The 25278-nt window shown below is 44.3% G+C and overlaps 1 protein-coding gene across 13 annotated transcripts in view; it reads left to right on the top strand.

Annotated features, from left to right (window-relative positions):
• The window catches only part of LMO7 (LIM domain 7), an 824605-nt gene that overhangs the window by 742446 nt on the left and 56881 nt on the right, over positions 1-25278 (top strand). For all 13 annotated transcript variants that reach the window (XM_069639161.1, XM_069639155.1, XM_069639156.1 and 10 more), the window contains 3 exons: positions 10743-10799; positions 11409-11461; positions 21388-21601. In XM_069639161.1, coding sequence (XP_069495262.1) covers positions 10743-10799; positions 11409-11461; positions 21388-21601 — 324 coding nt within the window. The remainder of the gene's footprint in view (positions 1-10742; positions 10800-11408; positions 11462-21387; positions 21602-25278) is intronic.

Below are 25278 nucleotides of genomic sequence, written 5' to 3'. Positions count from 1 at the left end.
AGAGACATTGTGCATGGGAGACTGGATGTGCTCCCTCGATCTGAAGGACGCGTACCTACACTTCACAATTTGGCAGCCCCATCGTTCTTTCCTATGGTTCAGGATCATGGGCTACCATTTCCAATACAAGGTCCTCCCTTTTGGCCTCAACTCTGCCTCCAGGGTCTATACCAGGCTCATGAATACAGTGGCTGGCCTCCACATCTATCCATACCTCGACAACTGGCTCGTCAGGGCTACATCTCTGGAAGCGGTTCACCACTCTTCCCTTGGCCTTATGAATACACAATGATCTGGGCTTCTCGCTCAATCTGAGGAAGTCGCAGCTGCAGCCCACACAGACTGACATTCTTGGGCCTCATCTGGGACACGTGCTCCAAGAAGGTATTTCCTTCAGAGGACAAGATCTCAGCCATCAAGAGGGCCACCACCCACTTCTTCAGCAGAGAGGTGACCTCAGCATGGTGGTACCAACATCTCCTGGGTCTCTTGGCAGCGGTCTTGTTAGCCGTCCCACACATGAGATTGAGGATGAAGAGGATTCAACTGCACTTTACGGTCTCATGGAACCAAGAGTGGGGCTCTCCGAGATGATCAACATTACTCCATCTGTCCACCCCGACCTAACCTGTTGGTCCAGGAACTGCAACATACGGACGGCCAAGCCCTTTCGGCCGCCCACCCCGCAGGCCACCATCAGCACATTCCTAGCTCGAGAGCTGGGTGGCCACCCTGGACGATCTCTCGGTCCACGGCACCTGGACTCGACCGTAGCAGGAATACCACATCAATTTGGTTGGAGCTGAACGCCATCTGGCTAGTGCTCAGAGCATTCCTACCACTTCTCAGGGGCAAGGGTTTCCTCATCCAGACAGACCACCCTACCAGCATGTACTATGTCAACAAGCAGGGAGGCACCAGATCCCCTCCTCTGTGCGGACTGGCAATCATCATTTGGGAGTGGGCCCTGGGAAACATCTACCTCACAGTAGTCCACCTCCTGGGGGAATCCAACCTGGAGGCAGACAGGCTCAGCAGGTTGGGAACGAACAATTGAGTGGCAGCTAAATGACCTTGTTATTCAGGAGATCTTCAACAGGTGGGGTCATCCCCAGGTGGATCTCTTTGCCACCTGGCACATAAAGAAGTGCCCTCAGTTCGCCTCCTGGCAAGGGCCTGGGCGATGCATTTCGGCTTCAATGGAATGGCATGACGGCTTACGACTTTCTGCCCATTCCGCTGATTCAGTGTGATTTGCTAGATCAAGGAGTCTCGCCAGCTCAACATTCTTATAGCTCTATGGCGGCTGGCCAGGCCATGGTTTTCGGAGCTGCTCAGCCTCTCGGAGATGCCTCTGATTCACCTCCCGACAGGCCCAGCACATCCCCCGGCTGCAACAGTGGAGCAGGGTCATCCACCTCGCGCCTCCAGAAACTAGCCCTCAGAGCGTGGTGCCTGAGCAGGTAACTCTGGGGCACCTCAGCCTCTCCCAGGCTAATCTGGAAATCATACAGGGTGCAAGGCTAACAGGGCCCAATATAAAAGTAAATGGACCAGGTTCTACCACTGGGCAGACTCAAAGGAAATCGACCCTCGGGCATGTACTCTGGATGAGGTGCTCTCCTTTTCGGCGCACTTCGCCCACTCTGGTGTGCAAGTGTACACCTGCCATACATACCTCGCAGCCATCGGGGCTTACAGGAACTCTGAGGAGGGGATCAGGGGATCTTCTCCTCCAATCCTATTGTCATGAAACATTTGACGGGGCTCGCAAGGCTCTACCCGCCCATCAAGAGGCCGCACCCAGTGTGGGACCTTAACATAGTCTTGGGCGCCCTTGCGCACAAACCGTTTGAGCCAGTGGCATCCGCGGACATCAGGCTGGTCACCATCAAGACGGCCTTACTAGTCGGCCTCACCTCGGCTCGTAGAGTCAGCAAAATCCAGGCGCTGCTCGCTTTGGAACCATATACCTTTTACAGGGACAAAGCCCTGCGGACATACCCAGCATTTCTGCCCAAGGTGCCCTGTGTTTTCCACTTGAACGAGGAATCCTACGTTCTTTGCCTATCCTAAGGATGAAGCACAGAGAGTGCTGCACTGCCTGGATGTCAGGCGTGCCCTGAAATTCTACTTGGACAGGACCAAGGGCTTCTGCAAATCGGACACCCAGTTTGTCAATTTCGTAGCCTCAAGACCAGGCTATCGAGCCTCCAAGGCCTCCATATCCCACGGGATGGTCTCTGCCATCAAAGAAGCGTACGAGGGCCAGCACAAGCCACTACCGGCCAACATGTACGCCCATGCAGCCAGGGCCAAGCCAATGGACATCGCATTCCAGCGCCATGTCCCACGTCCCAAGCCATAAGTAGGGCTGCCATTTGGGCCACTCCCTCGGCTTTCTGCAAGCATTACTGTTTGGATGCTGGCTCGAGATCTGATGCAGCTTTCGGACAGGCGGTTCTCAGGAACCCATTTGCTTAAGCAGGGTCTCCGCTCCACCCTGGGGTTACATTCAGTTGTAACTGCCCATGCAGTATGGAGGAAAGGGGACGGGACGTAAGAGTAATTATAAGTTACTCACCGTAGTGACTAACATACTCTTAGTCCCCTTTCCTCCATACGTCCCACCAACCTCCCCCCTAATAATACTGGTGACATTAGGCAATGTTAAACCTATTGTCGACTCATCAATGGGGACTGAGTTGTGGCGTCGGAGGATAGAGTCAGGGCAGCACATGCTCCCAGTGCTGCACGCGGGGTGCCTCTAAAGTTAAAGGGAAGTCGTTTTTTTCTGGTGAAAAAGGTTCTGTTTCCCGTCCCTTGGAAAGGACGGGATGCCCATGCAGTATGGAGAAAAGGGGACGAAGGACTAAGAGTACGTTAGTCACTACGGTGAGTAATTTATAATTTGTCGGGGATGTAATCCAGCGGTGTCAGTGATTGGTGATCACTTGGGATGGGGGCAATCACACTGTAAGATTCTGCTTCTCCCTCCCCCTTGTGAGAGGTGGCCTTTCTAATGGGCATTCTTGAAGCAGTCTTTGTTGAAATGTTCTACATTTCTGAGGGTGGTGAACTCCAGTGATGGGTAGCCCAGAGTGTAAAGGGGCAAAAGCGGGACGTACACAGGGTGGTCCTGTGGAGGCCGGAGGGAGGGGGAGGGTTTGGCTATGTCGAGGAGAACTTGAGAGCTGGTTGGTAAGTAGTCAGGGTTTCACGTGGTGGGGGTTCGGAGAGATGCTGAATTAAAACAAAATAATGAGAAGTAGGACTAGGAAGCACTTTTTGAATGTACAACTGAACGCAAAGGTGGCCTGTGAAAGTGGTATAAGGATTGTGGGCTTATCAAAGGCTGTAGAGGCGGTGGGTAGCAAAGGTCAATACATTGTAGAGAGGAGTAAAAACATAAAGGGCAAGGCCTATGAGGAGGCATGTTTTTGTTGAGTGCAAAATAAGTAGACCGATTTTTCATTTTTTTTTTTAATGCATTTTTGGAGGGTAACCATAACAGTGGAGGTGCTGAAGTTTCCCATTACGATTGGCAAACCCCCAGATTACAAGCCCTAATGACGGGTTGGTGATCTTATTGAAAATATTCTTCTTTAGTAATTTGGGGTTGGTCTTTAAATTTTGGTTTAAAAAATTGTGTAAGATTGTGTCGTTGTAGCATGTCAAACAGTGGGTTCTCACTCTTCCTTCCTTTTTTAATAAACACATGTCATGACGCTTCCTTTTTTTTGTAGTTTTCAATGCCACAAGAGTGGGGCGGGGGGGGGGGGCACCGTGCTAAGTTTAGCTTCTACTTCAGTTCAAGTGACCCAACACTAAAACATACAGAATGCAATTGATGAATGAAATCCTTGGGTTGGTGCAATGTGACACTGATGATGCGACGACAGCCGAGTAGCCCTAGGACAGCATTGTTTTTTTAATGTGGGTATGATGGTTGCCCCTTGAAATAGGCTGGGAAGATAACAGGGGAATAGTGAAACCTTGAGAAAGCGGAGAGGTAGCTGTAGGTCGGAGGTTTCATCTCCTTTACTGTTCGCGTTGCAAATGGATACGGAGGTGAGCAAAATGGCTTTGGTTGGCAGTACAAAGGATGGGTGCCAGCTCAGTTGGTGCGGTAGACAAAATGTTAAATAATGGATATGCAAGGTATTGAATATGGTATCCAGGCATTGCATGGAATACATAAGTTTCGAATGCAAAAGTATCAAAATGCATTATTTTTGTAGGTAGTTTTTTTTTTACTAGAATGGGTTGTAAGGGGTAAAAAAACAGGGGTTGGGGGCCCCCATTAAAAAAAAATATATTTTAAAAAATGAATTTTTTCAATGCATTTTTTTTCAATACTTTTGCATTCGAAACTATTGCATTCGATGCAGTCACTAGGAACCATTGTATATCTAGTGATTTTGGAGGAGAGAGAGCTGGCAAAGTAGTCTGTTGAGTGAGGAGAAATGGATTTGAGGAGTGTGTATGGACTTGAGGGCCATGGAGATCTTGTGAGGTTAAGAGAGGAGATGCTAGTTTTAATATCTGGACATGGCCCAGTCCAGAGCAGTATTAAGACGAGCGTGGCAGTAGACTCAGTGGGAGAATACAGGAGGTGCAGTGGCTAGATGACAAAATACATACAATATGGTTACCCTTGCTTCTGGCATAGAAGTATGATGGTCACAGCATGCTTTGAGTGCAGAGTAGCTGTAGTCGCCAACATTTTATATTTGTAGATAATTGGAAGTGAATGTTTCAGGGGGGTTGTCGGTGCTATACTGCCAGACTTAAATATGCATCCCCACTTCCAATCCCGGTGGCTATCTGTAAATATGTCATGCCAATATTGCGTTGTGGGTTGCTGAGGTAGTGTACAACTCTTGCCAAACTGACACTATTACTTCTGATCTTAAGCACACATTGGTGATACCTCTTCTAAAGAAACCCTCCCTTAACTCTTCAGTTTTGTCTAATTTTTGGCCTATTTCTCTATTGCTTTTTTTCACAAAACTACTTGAATCTTTGATCTCTCTACATCGCACTCAGTTTCTGGAATCGTCCCATTTCTTTGACCCCTTTAAATCTGGCTTCCGCCCCGGCTGCGTCGCATAGCATGCTGGCATCTGTTGTAGATGACCGATCACGTCTCTGATCATGGTGGAGTGGGGGCGCTGATATTCATAGATCTGTCAGCGACCTTTTATACCATCGACCACTCCATCCTGCTTGATCGCCTGGCAAGGGCAGGCATTTCTGGCCAGGTGTTGTGTTGGGCTTTTCAAGGCTTTTCTATTGGACCGGCTCATACTCTCACTCCCTCCTTTCTATTCTTCTGCTCTCCCACAGCCGTGTGGTGTTCCTCGGGGGTCTACCTTGTCTCCCATTATATTCAACATATACATCCAGCTTCTGGTTGAGCTCATCCGCTCTCATGGCATCCACGGCTACTCGTATGCTGATGTTATACAGATAATATTTTGGCTGGACTGGTCCTGTTCCGGTCCAGCCTCTCAGCTGCGGAGTGCCTGGAGGTTATGGGTCAGTGGATGAGTGACAACTGGCTGAATTTGAACGGGGACAAGACATAGGTTCTGGTGGTGGGTCCCCCCCCTCTGCTTTTCCCTTGGGGACACCCTCAGTTTGCCCCTCCTCATTGGGTGTTTCCTACATCAGTGGCATCTGTTAGGGATTTAGGTGTTGGGCTCTAATTTTCCCTGTCGCTTGAAGCACAAATTGCATTGGTATGCCAATCTGGGCACTATAAGCGCAGGGTTTTATGTAAGGTGCTGCCTTTCCTTCCTCATAGGCTACATGCTCCTGCAGTAGCTTTGTTTGTGCTTAGCACAATCGACTACTGCAGTCCTATCTAGCTCAGCCACTTTACTTAATTTGCCGCCTCGAGCTGTATGAAAATGCTGCCCGTAGGCTGGTAACCCAGACTTCCTTTTCCATGCAAATCTGTCCTGAGATTTGTGCACTGGCTCCCTGTTGCTCAGAGTTCAGTTTAAGGCCATGTGCATAGTACATCAGGCTTTCTACGTTTCTGGACTGGAATATCTACAGCTTAAGCTCTGCCCGTATGTACTTAATAGCGGCCTCCAGATTCTCTTGTTAGCCAAGTTCCACAGGTCCGGCTCACAGTGTGGGTGGTCATTGTTGGGGGAGTTTTCCCAAAGTCCACTTTGGAGGTAGACTTTACAAAACTATCCTAATTGTTTGTAGATCCCCAACTCTTGGTATCAGTCTGTACTACTCAGGAAACCTTGGTAGAGTGACAGAGCAGTCAGACCTATCATAAGAGGAAGATGTGAGCTGTGGGTAAGTGCACTGAAACTAGCTAGTAATGCAATTCAAAGGAATACTTGCACATAAATGCATATTCATATATTTATGTATTATATTTACACAAGATATACTTTTAAATACTAGCCACATTAAACCAAAACACTTTAGAATACTTGTAAATACTTTTCAAAGGCCACTGCTTAGTTTGTAGTTGCTTGCGGTAACAATTGTTACAACTTTTGACACCAATGACAGTTCTACCATATCGGTAAAAATGTGCACTCGCACACAAACAAAATTGTATTTAGTTAGCAAAACCACATATGATGATGTCTTTTAGGAAGGAAAACTATTGGTTCGTCAAAAACTAGCAGAGCTTAAGGTTAGAGAGGCAGTTTCTTCACACAGCAAGTCTTTTAAGGGCCAATTCGCAACCCTAGCTAAAGGCAGTTTGTAGAGGTCTGTCTTGTAAAGCAGAAGAATAACAATTTCCTGTGGATACTTTCTAGTCTTTATGATGCAGGAAGATTAACATACCATCGGGGACCCTCTTAAAGGGCTCGCTAAAGGGACGCAAGCAGCAGCCTGGGTCAGAGGTAGGGGGTGGGGGGATACCCTGGACACCTCTATGTGCACTCTAATGCTTTGTAGTGACTTTTCAGAATAAGGAAAGCAATACCTTTTTCCCCAAAAGTACCATTGGTGTCAAGAAAATGTTTGTTGCTGGATTCTCCTTGTGGCATTGCTGGACCCAACCACCGGATTCCTTGGTCTGGTGATGAAAGGCAGGACAATGTACGGGATCTCACAGCAGCAGTCTTCGAGGGAGTACCTCTGGCATGGATCTCATCAGCTTCTCTGGTCAGTCTGCGGTTTTGGTGCCTTTTCTACTGCACCAACAAAGGAGACAGTTCGCCAGGTGAATCTTCTTCTTTTGTTTCTGGAGTCCTGCACTCTGATGAGGGGACTTGGATGAATCAGATTGTCTCTGGAGGTTCACCTAGTGCTCAGCAAAGACTTGGACGGATTCGGTCTTGGCAAGACGATGCACTACGATTGGGTCGGAGGTCTTCTGGTATTCGCGGTCTGCAATTCTGGAACGCCTCAGCACTTTGGGAGATGACTCAGATGGTAGTTCGTCTCAGGGCAGGTTGGTCCCACCAGCCAAAGGGAAGGAGTAGTCCTCTTAGGAGTTCCTCTGCCGCCTACAATATGGGGTAAGGACAGCAGTGGTCACTTCACGGTGTTGCAAAGGGTCTGCAGGTGTGTCTGGTCATCTTCTTTCTCGGTTATTTGTTTCCAGTGGTCGATTTGCCTTTCACCGCAGGCCTCCTCTCTTTAGGGATTTTTTTTTTATGATGCACCCCTCTGCTAGAGGAATTACATCAGCCAGAGGAACAAAAAAGAGCGGGGAGAACACACAGCCACGTAACCAGGCTGCAAGAAAATAAAAGTATGATTCATGTACTATGTAGACAAGAATACTAGTCCTTTCTAGAAGGAGGATATTCACCTGCCTAGGAAATGGGCTGTTCCAATTTTGGGTATGATTTGAGTCGTGCCCTTCTCCCCTCAAGGACCTAGAAGACACTTAGTTATTTGAATTACCCCCTATGTAAACATATGGAGAAAAACAAGGTGGAATGATGGATACTTTCTTACCAGTGCAGGTGTAATGGAACAGAGAGGATCCCATAAGGAGTTAAGTGAACCAACGACAATGATCAGATAATAAACGGGTTGTAGTTAGTATGGAGACTAATCCTGACTGGCACGAGGGCTGCACTAGGACCGAGGTGGTGCACAATCTGTCACCTGCGGAGCGTCCTGGTATTGTGCACAGTATCCAAGTCAGTCCTTCCACAGTATGTAGATGGCAGCAGCGGGAGGCAAAAAGCCAAAGGAATTGTCCACTAGGAGTTGAAAGCAACACGAGGTAGTGTTGGTCAATAGGCGTTAGGTATCAGTATAGCGCTTACTTGGGCTTGAGGCAGTCGTGTGGCGACCAGAGAAAGAGCCCCGGAATGAGATAAGTGCTGAAGGAGTTGAAGTTATTGTAGCTGACGCGGTTGGAGACCTGATCAATCCAAGCAGGAGCAGGGCGAAAGAACGAGCAGTCCATGGGACGAGCTGTAGTCAGTACCGGGAATTCATAATGCATGTTGGAACAGAAGGCAGAAACAGTCTGTTGGACGTATGCAGGATTGAAGCCGGAATAGCGATAATAAGCAGAAGGGCCATAGGCAATGACAATCCGATTAAGCAAAACAGGGTCGAACAGGAAGAATAGAACAGAGAATGTACCGGAATCTTAGTAACCCTGAATAGCTACAATTGGAAGCAACAAGCTCCTGCTCCGTTACACTTTTGAATCGTAACTGGGGGCGTAGCCAGCGGCACCAGGCAGCTGACTCTGCTCACTGAGAGCATGGACATCGCTGTCAAGGCAACAGATCTCTGGCATGTCATCGCTGCTGCTGATAGTTTCCAGGGCAGCTTCCACCGTGTGTAAAAGGGAGCAGCTACATGCTGATTCCTAAGTGTGCTGGACTGGAGTTTGTGCTGCCGTGGACAGGAAGGCGTAAAACCTGTTGATGAGTTTGGAAAGTGTGGTTGCAGAAGTTCTCTGTCCGGCCTTGGAAATGAGGGCTGGGGGAAGGGTCTGAATGATGTCCAGTTTGGGCATGTAAACTGGCAATATGTTAAAAAATGAAGATTATATTCGATCTTACTGCAAAAACGTTTCTTACTTAACTGCATGGGTGAGGTGATTTCACACAGGCCTCCTGGTAAGGTTAATAAAGCTTCCCAAACTGACCCAATGGAGATTCAAGAGCCAATTGCCATGCTTGATGTAGCTTGTTAAACTACCTCGTCTGAAAAAAATCATCATTCCAAGTGTTCCTCAAGAAACCAGTGTATATCAGCATGTCTCCATCGGCTCAGTCTCTATCTCCACTTCGGGCCTGGTCTCTTCAGCGTCTGCATGAGGACCTTGGCCATCTTCCCAAACGACAGTGAATACTGTTAAATCTATGCTCAAAAGTTACCTTTCCGGTTAGGAAGGATATTCGATTGCAAAAAGCCAGTATGCCTGAATTTACTGACTCTCCCCAAACAAGGTTTGTGATGGATCAAAGAAACATTGTTATTACCAATGTAAACAAATCTGAGCAGCCTAAAGCTAAGGAAGCGCTCAGAAACAAGGTCCGTTTATGACTTTGCTTTAAAGTGAGCGTATTCGATCTAGCCCGTGAAGGTTGCAGATTAAAGATTGGTGCTCTGAAAATAAATAGTACGTTGTTATTGGGTGTGGCTCCTGTTTATTCGTTGATACAATAATGGGAACAATTTGGCATCAGTTTCAAAGTTATATTGAACTGATTTGTGTTCTGGTTTGGTGCGTTTCTGTTACTTGTATTTGTTTTTGTTAGCGCCTCTATGCCTACGGGCCTGTGTCTTAGCGCTTTATAAATAAACTAAATAATTCTGCAACACATTAGAAGCTGCAGATTGGCTTTTTAAACATCTGAACAGATTCTGCATCGGTTGGACCAGCAAATGGAAGACCTCTTACATTAGATTAAGGAAAAGGCTAACCATTAAAGGGATGGCAGTGTGTGGCCATGTATTTTGAGGAATAACATACCACTGACCGTATAGAAAACTGATATTGCAAGTCACCTCCGAGCTTCGTGACCTTAGAAAGGCAATTCTCTGTGACTTGCAACATCCTAAAGTAGCAGGTACTTTATCCCATATATAATGTTTCTATTGTATATGTAATCGAACACAGAAAATGCTATGATAGGCATACATAGGAAATTGCTGTTTAAATTTGCAGACCAATGAAGTAAAATAAATATTCAGAGCAATTCGCTGGTAAATATTTAAAACTACAAAAGGTACATATGCACCTGGTTGATGTGGTGGGTAAACTTTGATGGGTGAACGTTACATTTTCTGTGTGTAAAAAATCACAATACAAGATAAGGGGCCTCATAAGTTTGCCGGTCCGGTAGTAGCGGTGCCGCTACTACCGGACCGGCAAACTACGAGTTCTGCTCGCGGGTGCCTTTTCGCCTGCCAGGTTTGACCTAGCGGGCCTACCAGCCCCCGCGAGCAGAGCATGTCTGCACCATTCACGAATGGGGAAGAATATTTTCCGGCACCCTCGAATGGGAAATTACTGGGTCCAGCAAGGCCGTAATGACCCGGTAATTGCTCATTCGCGAGCACCGGACACAAAATGCCAGCGGCAGACGTGCTGGTTTTACAGGCACGGCTACCGCCAGTATCGTGAGGGCCATGGTTTCATAAGTATTTAGATATTAAATGCTTTGGTTTTAATGCATACCTGCTATTCTGTGTAGCAACCTCCTGGCACATGTTCCTTTTGGATGTTGCCTTGATTCCAGGTTCATGGTTAACGCTGTTTCTTTGGTGTGCAATAGGCCTGATCGTTACGGGGAAGCCGGCCATGATGACTTGGACCACCCTGCATTGAATAGGTTAGTGTTTCAGTTTTTTCATGTACCATTTGATGACCGTTTTGCACCTGGAGCCTCAAGTTCATGCTTTTTATTTTGCTCGTGTCTTTCCTAGTCGGGCCAAGACATTTTGTCCAGTATTCGCATCTGCTCAGATTATCTTCGTCTCTTGCCCATTTTCAGCTTTGCCTAGGGTGTCCTTTGCAGTCAACAAAAACACCAACCTGTTCCCGTTTCTGTGTTGTGATGAGTGGGCAGTTTTGTACTTGCCATAGATTTTGAGTTATCCAGCTTCACTGCAGTGACATCAATCTAACACTCCAACTGAAATAGATAGGCTGCTGAAACTAGGAGCTCACGGATGGATACTATGAATGAATAATGAGGGGAAAACGCATGTCGGGAGGATTGTATTTTACCTGTTGAGCGACTTCAGTTGCTACGCAACTTACCTTTTTTGCGGTGGATCGGACTGCTGAAGTTGGAGGTGGCTAAGTTTCTTGAATTCCAACTTGAATCTGCCATGAATTTATATTGAATTGTCACCTGAAGTTTCACTTCTTGAAACAAGTAAACAAAAAATAAAGCTATGGATATACTGTACACTAATACATCCTGTATTTGTTGCAGAAATCCACAGAAAACTAGTTCCGAGTCCGCTGAAACTTCCATCTATCGAAATGGTAAGTGTTCCAATGCTACTGCTGCCTGCTTACTATGTGTGGTGGGTGGGTGGGTAGGTAAGCGTTTCATGTTTCTAGAATTACACCGCCAGAACCCATTAGAAAGGAAATATTGCATACATTATGTAGATTGCCTCAACGGAGAAGGTTTTATACAGTGATAGTTATGTCTGTGCTTTTTTATAGTCTGCAAGGTTTGATGTCCTCGGAGATTACGAGTCCAATGTGGAAGGTGTGTGTACACGCTTCTCCATCTTTCTCCTTTTAGATTTTATAATGGTGCACACTTACTGGGAACTTGAGCAATGATGTGAAACCTTTACAATTCAGTGTCCTTAAGTGAACATTGTAATCTTGCTTTAATAAGAGTGTCCAACAATACAAACTAATAAACCATTGGCGCAAACGCCAGACCACTAATCTGGGGAACAGTTGATAAATCAAGGGATAAAATGTACTTTTATGATCTGCCCCTTTATCTCCTACTCATTGGATATGAGGCCTTTATGCTCGAGACCTGTGCATGCTTAGTACTGATTTAAAAAGATTGAAGGCATATTGCTGTAAGGAGGCCAGAACATAAGAACATGTGTCCAAACTGTGCCCTGGCCTTGCTCCACACACCAGCCAGGTCTTCTCTACTCATTAGGGACAGTGCACACTTGATGTACCTGTATGGAACCCCCGTATTTCGTTTTTAATTGTATGCCTCCACGCTTGGGTTCTTGCTGCGCTCTGCAATGCCAAAGGCTGTGCACCTCCTGTTGGAAGTTGAACTGAGCTTAACCAGCATTGCCTTTGTTTACAGTGTTTGGTGATCGATCCCTGCTGGCCCTATTGCTGTTTTTGCATGACCAATGCAGACCACTTTGCCTCCGTATGTCCGAGGGTTTGAGCAAAATATTTGATGCCAAGCTATTTGGTCCTACCTTATGAGCCATTGATCAAAGGCACGTTGCTGCTCTCGAGCTAGGTCAGCCCTTGAAACAGACTGCTGTACAGGGTGTGGGTAGCTAGCATTTGGTCTGGCATTTTAGCACAGTGCAGTGAGTTGCTGTCTGCATCAGTCCTGACAGTCACAGTCCTATCTTTGTCCAAGTCTTTTACAAAGCCATTACTATTTACCTTTCAGCAAAGCTTCGATTCCAGAACCATCCAAATGCAGCAGGGTTTTCAGGAGATCTCGGGCTGCAATATCCACAATTTGCTCCTAATAGGAGAAACTATGGATCCCACCAAGAAGCTGCTCAATAGTCAGTCAAGACTTGAAATTAAAGAATTTCTGCAGTTATTGCAGCGTATCCAAAAACATTGTAGGGCGGATTGCAGCTTCTACCTGGAAAGCCATTGCCAGTTACCTTTGGACCATATTGATAATGAGCAGGGAACTTGTGTCTTTTAGTGCTCTCTACCTCCCCTTCCTGCTTTCATCTTTCATTGGAGCTACAAAAACACCTGGACATTTAATGATAAAGTACCATCCTCTCCACCTATGCAGAACTTTTTCTCCTGAATGTTTGCTGTGGGTAAGATCAGAAAACGCAGTTATTAGAATGTTCCTGGACCTCTTGTAATTCATCATTTTCCTTCAGCAGAGGAATGTTAAGATGCTACCTCCTTCTCATGTGAGGACTTTAGTCCACTACTGCCATTGATGCAGTGCTGTGGATTTGATGGATGCAATTCTTTTAATTCTGATTTGATGCCTTTGCTGTAAACTCCTTTTGTTGCTCAGGAGTAGGAGTAGCGTTCTACATCAATACAAATTGCCCTCTTTTAGACTCTGCACTGTTGGAAGAGTATTCACAAACGCGATTACAGTAAGGGACTTGTATCCGAGGAAGGATGGTGCTCACACCTACCCCTATTTTGGCTAATGGGTCCTTTTCACTCCCTCATTCAGAGGCGCACAACCACCTGGAGTGATGCTTTGCTTGAACATTCAACCGAGGATGCTGTGCTCATTCATTTAAAGAATGTTCTCAATTGGTATGGTCCTGGACCAACTGGACAAGATTCAGGCCATGAACTCCTGCATGTTCAGGCCTAGCGGTTAGCAGGAAAGTATTTGCATTGACCATCCGTGGACTCTGATACATTTATCAACCATGAGTAATCCAGTTAGTCTCAGCCCAGGCTTCAGATCAGGATGTGGAAGGAGATGATGCCCCATCCACAGGCAGGTCCTCCTTCCACTGGGTACAGAACGTTGTTCCATTCATAAGACTGTACTCTTATACCAGACTATTGTAAATATTAACTGCCATGTTGGTCCATCCACAATGATCACATCCAACGTTACGAACATAACCCTCTGTCCCTTGTTTAATTCCATTTGTCATTCTGAACAGATTTCATTGATTGGTTATTGCTCCAAAACAGTATTGGTTTGAAAGACTTTTCCTTTGTCTTCAATAAATACCATCCACTGCTCCTACTCCCCTCAACACAACTACCCCCAAGATTCCCCTGTCACCACTGGTGACCGAGTTCACCAAAAGATTTGACTCCAGGTCGGTAGGAATGGTGTTATAGGCTGTTTGCATTTACAATATTTGCCATTACACGGACGCACTCTGGAACATCAGTTATTTGAAACTGATGGCAATCAGTCTTACTTTTAAGGGCCTTTCTACTTTGTTAGGTGCTGCCATGTCCTGATATTCACCAACAGCACAAAAAAGCCTTCTTTTGATCAATATAAGAAAGAAGCAACCTGTTCCACTCAATTATACCTCCTCACTGTAGATATGTGAAAAGGGGTTCTTTGGACCAGATGGCAACCCACCTTCACCTAAAGTATGTCACTTCCTCCATGAGGGGGAGCTTCCCATTGTCTTGGTTTACATTTTTGATTAATAGGGGTCACCCTCAAGTCCATCTTGGCTAATCTCCAAAACCACATATGCCTATTGTTCACCTCCTGCACAGAACAGCAGGAATCGCCTCTTTGTAGACAATGCCTTTTTAAATCTGATCAGCTCTTTCTGTATGAATTTTCTCCATTATCACCACTCTACAAACTGGAGCACAATATAAGGTTGAGTTGCAACTGCCAGATGAATACTAATTGCTGTCCTGTGGCCCAATCAATAAGTGTTCTTTGAAATAATCTTTATAGCTCTATCAAATCTCTTTTTAACTGTTCAGGAGTATCTGTTTCTCTTAACAGAATGACAGGAGTCTACTACTGAAATCTGGGGTCCTCTCCCTTGGTCACATGCATCTTTCTCCAGACAACATGGCTATACTTTGGGTGGCTCGAAACCCTCAAGTTGATCACACTATCGCAGCAAATGACTATCTGTCATTGTTCTCTGGTAGATGAGCTAAGCCCCCTCATTGATAATCTGGATTCCAAAAGTCATCCACCTGGCAAGAGTGGCATTCAGATGTTATTGCTGCAAGACTTGCATAATAGCCATTGTGACATATGAAGTAGGTCTCCTTTTCCCTGACTATATTGATGTCAGGCGACCTGGACCTAGTTCTTGAGGTTTTAGCTCACTGATGTTTTGAGCGTATAACATTAATTGATACTCAATCTGTCATGCTTTTAAACAGTTTTTGTTTAGCAGTTACTAGTATAAATAATCTGCATTCCTGCATTGTTCCCTAGCCCAGCTTTCAAGGGTAATATGATCTTTCACTCTATGGATGCTGAAAGAGCCTTTTGCTTTCATTGCTCCAAAACAAAACCGTTCAGTGGGATGTTGCTTTCAGGGACATGTATCGGGCTAGCAAAGCCTCCATATCTTTCTGGGTGGTGTTCTGTATTGTGGAGTCCTATTCAACCATAGGTCTTGCAATCCCCTACCTTTTTTTAGGCTTTCTCGTTCTGTTACAGCCAAGTCAGCTTCAGCCACCTTTACTGCTGTGTCCCCTGGATGCCATTTGCAGAATTGTGGCCTGCTACATTGGCTACCCTTTTGCATTCTGCAGGCACTTATTCTATGAACTCTAGCATTAGGGCGTAGTTTGAGCTGATGTTTCCGAAAGGCCCTTTTGGTTCAATCATTTGTTGCCCAGTCTTCCGTTGGTGGCTCTTTTTCCATTTCACGTGGTTGTAGGTTCTCCCATGACTAGTGTGACAAGGGGGATAGGACCCAAGAGTAAACGGGAGTTAATGCAGTGCCCACTCTATTCATAGCCCATAGTCCTCATCTCACCTCAACAATTTCAATGTCTGCCTGCTCAAAGCTCCGTACACCCCTGAGGATCCATTTGAGTGGTCGGAGCCGAGGAGTGGTTTGCACACATGCTCACACACTATAGCTCACTTCAAGCTGTGTCCCTTAATTCTTTTAAATCTTTGAGCACACACTGGTCTCCGGCCAGGATACCCAGATAGCTCATGTAAGGGACAAAATTTAACTATGTAAAGGGGTATACAGTACTCACTTTGCTGAGTAACGCATCATTTCTGACCCACTGTTCTATCGAATTTGCTGGTTTGGGGTGAATGTAGGGGGACTGAGGGGAGGCTAGACACAACTTTTCTCAGCACTGAACTAAATGTTCCTATTTACAAATTGCACATTTTCTGAGCTTTCCGTACCTCCACATGCCTTTGCAAAACATGTTGAGTACTTTCCACTGCCAGAAAATCCTCTTTTTAATTAGTTTACAGAGATGACCTTTTAAAGATTTTGAGTAGAATGGGTTTGAGGTGCTTCCCAAAAGTGTAAACATTTGTATAGTCTTACATACTCTATGTGGCGTGAGGCCGGCATGGTATCACGTTAGACACAGATACAAGTTTCAACACCTTAATTAAGTTTTGAATGAGGTTGGAGACTCCTTAGCTGGCCCTAATTCTATAGTGGGTGTCTCAGCCATCAACGTAAAATAACGTAGTCCATGTCAGTCAGTCAAACAAAGGAAAAAGTCTGTCAAACCTATACTTGCTCTCACGCTCTACAATAACCAAGTGTGGGAAAATGTATGAGAAATAAGAGTGTATCAAAAAAGTCAGAATGGCAACGGAGTTGGTTCTCAACTCCATTCCCGAAGTTTAAGTCAATGGGGTCTTTAGAGTTCTTTCAAGGTGGGTAGTAGGCACAGTTCAAAGAATTCACTTAAGTCTTTCAGGCTTACCTCGCCAGTTTTAACCATCATCAATATAACACAGTTCTGGTAAAACGATATTGTGGGTGAATCTTTCACCATAGGCCCCTCTGGTTTCCCTCACCCAAGGCTAGATCTTTCGGGATTCCCTTCTCCAACCTTCTTATTGTCCATTTACTTTCACGTCGAATACTTTTGAAACTGCATAGATTTACTCAGGCCCTAGCATGACTACTTCGACACAGTGCATCTTGGTTATTGTAGTTCCTTGTATTCACACATGGTCTCTTAGCACATTCGTTTCACAAACGCCCTCTTGGCACTTTCTAGAACTCTCTCTTCCTTCATACTATAACCATTCACTTTATTAATCAACAAGCCTTTTTGGGATCACAGCTCGTTTTCTTGTCAGCCTCCCTGTTGGACTTGCTTCAAACATCCATTTTTAACAGTTAGCTTTCTGCTCCCTTTTTCAAAGACTTTAGATAATGCATCTTTCTTTGTCCACAGGACCACTCTGTTATTTTGTATTTCCAAAATCGTATCTTTCTCTTCTTGCGTCTGCTGTCCAATGCGTTGTCTTGCCCGCAACATTGTTAACATTTGCATCTTCACAAACCGGCTGTGATAGATTATAACGCGCTCTTCTCTGTTACCGTGTCCGAGGTCAGGGTCTCTCCCCTTTACTTCTCAGACCTTCATGGGCACTCCTGTCGCTCCGGGTAACTAGTAACCTTTAGACACATCAAAGGAAGGATTCCTGCAATTGGTCAGCTTTCTGCCTGACACCTCTTTGGCTTCTTGGAGATGCGACTACCTCACCTTGCTTCCTCTTGCTCTCGCTCGCAATAGGTCAGCGTCTCGGCTTTCCGTTCTCTGCAGCCTGGTGTTCAACAGACTTTGTTCAGTGGCTCCTTCTTGTGCCTGCTCCCGCCTATCTCGTCATTCTGTGTAGTTGTCAAGGAGTTATAGGTGTGGGTGATTGTGACTTGAGTGCCTGACCCTGTCTGCCCTCATTAGTGGGACAGGGTCATTGTATATCACTAGTGGTAATCTTCCTAGTCTCAGTACTCCCCTTCCTCGTCTCAGTAGTTGGATCAGTAAAGAAAGGATGGGAGTTGTAGTATCCCATAAAGGTAGAGGGTATGTGGGGTAAACAACTGTCTGGAACTGGAGAATACCATGTCTCGCCTTCAGGTGGCTTTCCCACTCCCTGAGGACCCCCTACCCAGGTGATGCTCCCTCGCTTGTCCACCCCCACAGATGGGATCCAATAGCAATGTCCCTTTCCTGGCCACCTGAATAAGGGATCCCCGGGGACTGATTAGTGAAAAACCCTCAGGTCTTTCACAGTAGTGTTTAATTGTTTTGTTGGTTTTGGAATGGGTGTCTTTTCAGTCATTTGAGTGCAAGTGTATGGATATTCTCGTAGAGGAGTTTGTGCTGTGATTCAGCTCTAATTGTTAACTTGCTGGTTGTTTGCACCTGCTTTGAATCCGACTGTGTAGTTATCTGGGATCCATTTAAGATTTTTTGAGGCATAGTTAAGCATTGCTGCGTCCTACAGTCTGCCATTTTGATAATTTTTGTTTTGTTTTTACAACATGTCTTTATTTATACCTAGATAAAGCACAATACAATAATCCAGTATTGTAAGTAAAGAGACAAACTGGTTCCCCCAGAAACTCCCTTAGTACTTCCGTTGCTGACATCATGACCTCTTTCGAGGTGGGCTGGGCAGCAGCATTAACAAATTGTGAACATGGCTCATAAGAGCTGTTTTTAATTTCGGCGTCTATTTTCCCTAGTTCCTCTCCCTGCCCACGCAGCAGCTTCTCAATGGATGCCGCGGGTATTCGTGGTGGGAGTTGAAGGCTCCCATTTCTTTTGAGTTTTTTGTTAGTGCGTCATATGACCTAAAAAAAATAGGTTTTAACATAACAAAATAATTTACATCTGATTTAAATTACTTTTCACATTAAAAAAACCCATAAAAACACAATAGTAATTCCAACTTGTACTCAACAAGAAAAAAAGGCTCATATTAAGACACATTCAATTGCCTTAAAATTAATAGAAAGCCAGCAATGTTGATCTAGAACAAAAATCAGAAAACTGTTTCCCAGAAGGACACCCATGGTTGTAATCCCGAATAATTAAAATGTTTCCCAAGAAAGTAATTTCTAAGGAAACTTAAAGCTGGACATTCACAAATCATATTGTTTAGGGACTCCACTGGCCCAACACAATACCCACATACTGCATTATTTATACTAGTTTGTTTCCATCTAAACCCAATTTCTTTAGTTGGCAGTCCATTAAGGCAGAAGCGCAACAAGCATCTGGCAAAGACCCATGATGGATACAAAAGTAAATGGGTGACACAGCTTCTGCATTTTCCCAGTCTCTTTATCTTATACGACCTAGCTCTATCTCCGGTATTAACAGTCAAATGCTCTGCATGTCTTTCTAGCTGATGTTATTAGCCGCTAGTTCGTATAAGCTGATTGTTGCAGCCTCAAGAAAATCGTGACTTGACTGAACCAGGACAATCCTTTTAACGCTCTTGATAAGTCCATTTGCGCAAAAATTGAATATTGTGGATGGTGGCAGATTTTAGCACATAGAGGCACTCTATTCCAACAAAATGTATAGTTTAGTGAATTTAGGCCTAATTCGTGTCTCGAATGATTGATATATGAGCTGAGCTTTGTAAGCCACAAATATCTTGCCACAACAGCCCCTCAAAATGTAATCAAAATCATACGCTTTCAGCTGTTAAAACATTTCTAAAACATAACATACCGTTGGCACCACCTTAGCATCCTAAAATTTGAGCAATGGTTTAAGGGAAAATCTTCCAAGCTGGCAGCGGAAGGATTTCATTTGACACACCATTTGCTTTTCGTACCAACTACTTGTTAGATTAACCGTGTTTTGTACTGTTAGGTGAGGGTGGTCCTTGCTGCTATTGAGCCCTGACCTTGACACTAGATTCTTGTCTATTGGGTTATACCAGCACTTAGCACGATGTCCTGCGGTAGGAGTCAGTGTAGCAAGTGCTTGTTATTGAGGTTGCTGTCGATCACTATTGATGCTTTGTTACTGCACATGGTTTTTCCGCTTGCAGTAACAAAGCATAGCCTAGATTACCCCATGCTGTGCATCTCTTGTGCAAAGGAAATGGTGGTTGGGTAGATTTGCTGGTTTCGCCGGCTCTTAATTAGTGATGAGTCCCAATACCTTGGAAAAGCAACATTTTGCACTGCCCATTTTACACTTTGTATCACAAATGTGTGAGAAGTTAGCAAGAAAGGAATGTGATGATGGGAGGAACAATGTTCAGTGTTTTCTGAGGTGGCAGAAACGTGTGGCTAAATGTTGGGAATGGGAATTTCAGTTAATAGAGATCTTAAAAGCTGTGCAGAAAGGGATGCCGTGGACAATGGAGAAAGTATGCGATCGAACAGTGGTCAATTGTATCTTAGTGATGATCAGTCTGTCGGTGTTCTCATTTCCACACATGGGGGGGGGGTCTGTAGCTGTTCTTTTAACCTTTTTTCTAAGCATTAGTTAACCTGAAGCAAGTGTAATTGTTTTCACATTAAAGGGCATTTTTAAGATTAGAGAAATTTAAGTTGGGGGAAATTCAGACTTTTGAGGGGCGAATATTGATGATGTTCTGGCAGCTGTCTTTATAGAAAGGACATTTAAACAACATATTGTAATAGTATGAATTGTAATCCAAAGAAATACATGTTCCAATTTTTAAATGCAAGTTTTATTTGAAAAACAAATACACAAATCCAATCACCTTTGATAGTTTTATTAACATTACTCGTTCAGTGTGTTTGGGTTTGCAAACCTTTTGCTATTAATTGGTTTATGTAGCCTTAAGTTTAAGAAGGGAACTAATACATTGCCATGACGTGGCTTCATGGGTATTTCATGAGTGGTTGTTCTACAAGATTGCATTTTAGAAAAAAGTATCTGCATTAACCACTAGATGGGTGCGTATATAAATCATAGGTACTCATACGAAAGTTACAGGTGGTGTTGATCTGTGGCCGCTGGAGGAATATACACAAGGTTTGAAGGTTCAGCTGAAGGTGCCTTCACGTGAAATCAAAACTCAGAGAAACCAAATCATTTATCAGATGAAACCTATATATTCGGATAAAGGTGGGAGCTCAGGTTTCAATCACCTGTTTTTAAAATCTGTTTTCAATCCTGCAAATCATCGTGCTACCCAAATTCTAGAAATAATTTTCACCGATCAGTGCGCAATTATACAATCTGATGCACAAAAGGGCATACCAGGTGGCTTGCGATGGGAGATGACGTAAAATACTTTGAGCACCCGCAGACATTTTAAATGAATGGGATATTCACCAAATGGAAAGTAAATGTGCATCGGGAATGCTGCTGTGAATGAGATTTGTGATTTCACTTTGTTTATTCTACATTGAAGGTTTCCTTTGCTGCTTCATGAATTTGATTTGATAATGTCGATGAAAATGTGTGCATGCAATTTGGACGCACTGTGCAACCATGTTTGAATTATTAGTTCTGTGTCCAAATAAGATCCATAGACCAGATGATTTCTTTAGATGGTTGATGACCAAATGGCAAACAAAGCTGTCATTCGAGCACCGATATGTGTCTAGGATAAAAGTATTATTGTTTAAGCATCGATTAAATGAATGTATATCTGATATTGGGAAGCCCATTGTTATAGTCTGGTACTCGGATATGTAGAATACCTCTGCACTTATTTTAGCAGCTGCAGAAGTATCTGTTTCTACTTAACCAATTAGGCCTTTTTTTAATTCTGACCGTGTACCTGCATTATATTTTAGGCAACATCAAGTATTCCGATAATGCCTGGAATTCCACTGCTTCCCAGAGGGGGTCTCAAAAGGATCAAGCACATACTAATGCTGAAGTGGAACGGCAGCGCATCCTCCAGGAAATGAGAAAGACAACATCGCTTGTGAACGACAACAGTTGGATCCGGCAACGAGGCGCCAGTGTTCAGAAGGAACCAAACAGCCTGCCCAATTCAATGAAAAGGTAAGCTGCCTGTTGAAAAACATGTCATTTTTTTCATGAGCTGTTTCATTATATTTCATACAGTTTGAACGTCTTTGGAGTAGGGCACTAATGAGTAGAGAGCAGCAAAATTAAAGTGTATTGCAAGACACAAGAAATGCAGTACAAGAAGATAGACGCCGACCTTTTGAATGGGATGTGGTAAGGGAGTTGCTTCATATCAATCCCACACAGGCAGCAATGTAAATGAAGGCCTACATTAGAGATATTAGTTGATCTCTCTATAGTTTGGTATGGATGGCAAGGCTTGAAACCCCTGGAAATGTTGGAACATGCAAATCTTAATAAAGCCATCTTCCCTGTTCTGGAGAGGGAAGGGCACTGCATTTCCATTCTTTTTTGTTGCACAAAGCACTGGCTATATGGCCTTAAAGAGAAAATGAAATGATACTGCGTTTTAGGTATGTTTTTCTAAAGTCCAACTAGTGTGGGATTTCCTAAGACGTATCTCTTGGTATTAGGGACCCAACTCTTAATATAGGCCTGTAGTACACAAGTTGGTAGAGTGGCTGAGCAGCCAGGCGGATCTTCGGAGGTAGTTTTGTGAGCTGTAGAGCAGCACAATGAAATCCGTTCACACCACTATCCAAGTAAACACTTACTCAATTATATTAAAATATATTTATGTATACACAAGGCACACAAGCACATCTAAAATCCAACAACTGACAATAACACTGTGAAATGGAATACATTTTGAGAAGAAACAATAATGTAAGTGAGTAAACTTTCTATGCTTTACATATCCAGCACACAGACGTCAATTAAGGTCAGTATCAGCACTTATATATATCACCTTTGTAAAATTGAGATGCAATGGAAAGTTTCACAGTTAGGCAGAACACAACTAGCAACTGTTAATGAAAAGTACTCTTCCGGAGGGTTATGGGCAGTCTGTTTCCTAGCAATGAAAGTGTTCACAATTAAAACCTATGGAGTAACCAGCATTGTCCAAGCCAGTAGGATCAAGAAGATGGACCTTTGGGGGACCATGACAGCTAAAGTCAAATGCACAGTTCCAGTTCTGAAGCAGCTCTTCAGAGGAAAAGCTAGCGAACCAGTCCGGGGTACTTGAAGAAACACAGGAGCTCAAGAGGGAGCACAACCTGCAAGGCCTGGAGGGAGGAGTTAAGCACCGAAAATGGCATGAGGTAATTGCAACCCAAGCCCCACAGTACCTTGGAAGTGAAGAAGAAATTGTAGCTGGCTTCCTTCTAGGTGCAACGTTGCAGACTCTGATTCCTGCTCCTTGGTCATGGTGACGAAAGAGGGGCCCTCTGGTGGCTACTGCGTCGGCACTCTGGAGAAGGGGTCTGCAGTAATGGAGTCGACTTACTCCAGCGGCTCTTTGTGGTTTTGGCGCCCTTTTCTTAGTGCCAAGGAGAAATGAATATCACTGGTTTAATTCTTAGATTACTCGTTCATAAACTCTGGTGAGGAGACTATTGGTTAAGAATTCCTGCCTCTGGAGGTCCACACAGAAGTTTCTGCCGGATTCGATCTTCGTAAAATGAACTCCATAATGGTCCAGGTACCCCTGGTATTGGGATTCTGCGGCCCAGGCAAGTCGCAGCATGTCAGGGGATGACCCAAAATGAAGGTGGCCTTGAGGCTAGTTGGTCCCACCAGCCTAACCGAGGAAGTAGTCCTTGGCGGATCTTTGTGGTCGGTGTGAAAACAGGATCAGCACAGCTGCAAGGCTTCACCGGTGCTTCTGCAGTCCTGGAAGGTGCTTCTTGTGGCTCTTCTAATCTTCTGCTTCGGATTCCATGTTCCATTGGTCGATTCTGCCTGTGGTACCAAAATCCTCGCCTTTTATGCTGCAACCCATTCATTCACACTCTTAGAGCTATCAATCACCTGGGAGTTGTCTGTACTCCAGGACAGCCAGCTGCCCAGTTAGAACTGGTTTCGACCAGGCATACCTACAGACAAAGGACAGTGCTGCGCTTGCCTTTTTAAAAATGTTTTACTTTGTGTAAGCTGCCCATTAACCCCTATTTTATCAGTTGGGTTTGTAATGTTTTCCCATTCACATGGTCTTTAACCTGGGACCCAGTAATGCTGCTTTCCTCGCGTCCTTTATGAACCGCCAATCCACCCAGTTAATTGCTTGTTCACCGTTTGGTGTCAATAGCTGGGCATTTGGCCCCCTTTGCTTTTGCTAAGTGTTTTGCCCTTCTAATGTTTAATCCATTTCTGTTTGCTAATTGCTACAATTGTACTAAAGATGGCAATACCTCTCGTCATCCATGACCCTATTTAATAGCTTTATATCAGCTAATAAGCATTATTGGCTTGTGGAAAGTGCAATATGCTGTTTTTATTTCTCTATAACTTGGAATCAAGGTGATCTGTTCCTCCTTCACAGGCTCGACAGACACTCACTTTAAATGCACTGAATAGGTTGGTTCAGCTAGAGTTGAAGCACATTATTTATAAAAGAAAATACCCATAAAGCCACATGGCCCCAGGCTCTTCTTGAGTTTTAACATGTTAATAACTTCCAAAATCTTTTTTCTAGGGATCAGTTGGTCGAGGTGTTCTTTTTGTAGTTCAGAGATCTTCAATATGATCTTTTGGATACCATATGATCTCCATAAATGCCTTCCTTTTATCCTTTCCCAGCTTCCCATTTTGTCTTTAACAATTCTTTTCTGAATGCTATAAATGCCTGTTTTATGGATCTCTACTATGAGCTCAAATTCTCTTGTATTTAGTGCTTCTGCCTCAATTGCCTGCAGTGTATGTAGTAGTCATTGCACCACTGTCCCACACCTGAGGGTTTGTTTCTTAGGTTTCACCTTGGGGTTCTCTCTAGCTCCCCAAGTCGCCCAACCAGCTCCTGTTCTTAATCTCCTCCACTGTTTAACCACTGCGGTCAAGGCAATCTGTTTGCCCCTTTCATGGTAGCTTTCATTGCATCCCACCGAGTACTTGGCAACATGTGCTGTGCTTCATTCAATTCTAGAAATCCCGTCATTTCCCTTCTAGAAATTCCTCCTCCTTTTAAAAAAAATGAGGCCCTTAAATATAAATTTAAATCCTCAATAGTTATTGCTCTGCTGTAGTCTGCCAAATCGTAACTGAGCAGTCATTGGAATGGTCTGCGATAGCCACACGAGGTTGCCAGAAACTATGCACTGCCAATTCTTGAATGAGGCATGGACATTTGATAAGTATGATTTATCTCAAGTTCCTGAATGGGCCTTTCGCAAGCTGCCCAATAATTTTACCTGCTGGAATATAATTCTGCCTTCTGGAATTTGTCATTCAGAGTCATTCAGAATTGATGCCATCACCCCCGTCTAATTTGACCATGCTTTGACTAATAGGCTCACGTTGGGATCATTCGCTATAATGAAAGCCCACCCATAACCAATTTGCCGCCTTCAAACCAGTTCAATATCTCCAGGAATTCTTGAATACAATTACTGATCCATACAGTTTCCTAGACTGAAGCTATCGTTGGTATAAGTTTCCACATGGTGCCCTTTGAGAAAATGTAACAACCAGCTTATTGGTATCTAGAAATTTCCGTATTTCTATTGATAATTAATGCCACTTTTTCCTTTTTATTTATTGATGGGGGAGTATTGTGCCAAGTAATTCCTATTGTTTTGCCCTCTCTGCCTGAT

Source organism: Ambystoma mexicanum, chromosome 7q (genome assembly GCF_040938575.1).
Source record: "Ambystoma mexicanum isolate Mex_15411 chromosome 7q, UKY_AmexF1_1, whole genome shotgun sequence".
NCBI lineage: Eukaryota > Metazoa > Chordata > Amphibia > Caudata > Ambystomatidae > Ambystoma > Ambystoma mexicanum.
Note: the sequence above shows the minus strand (reverse complement) of the source record. Positions and strands in the feature narration are given on the sequence as shown.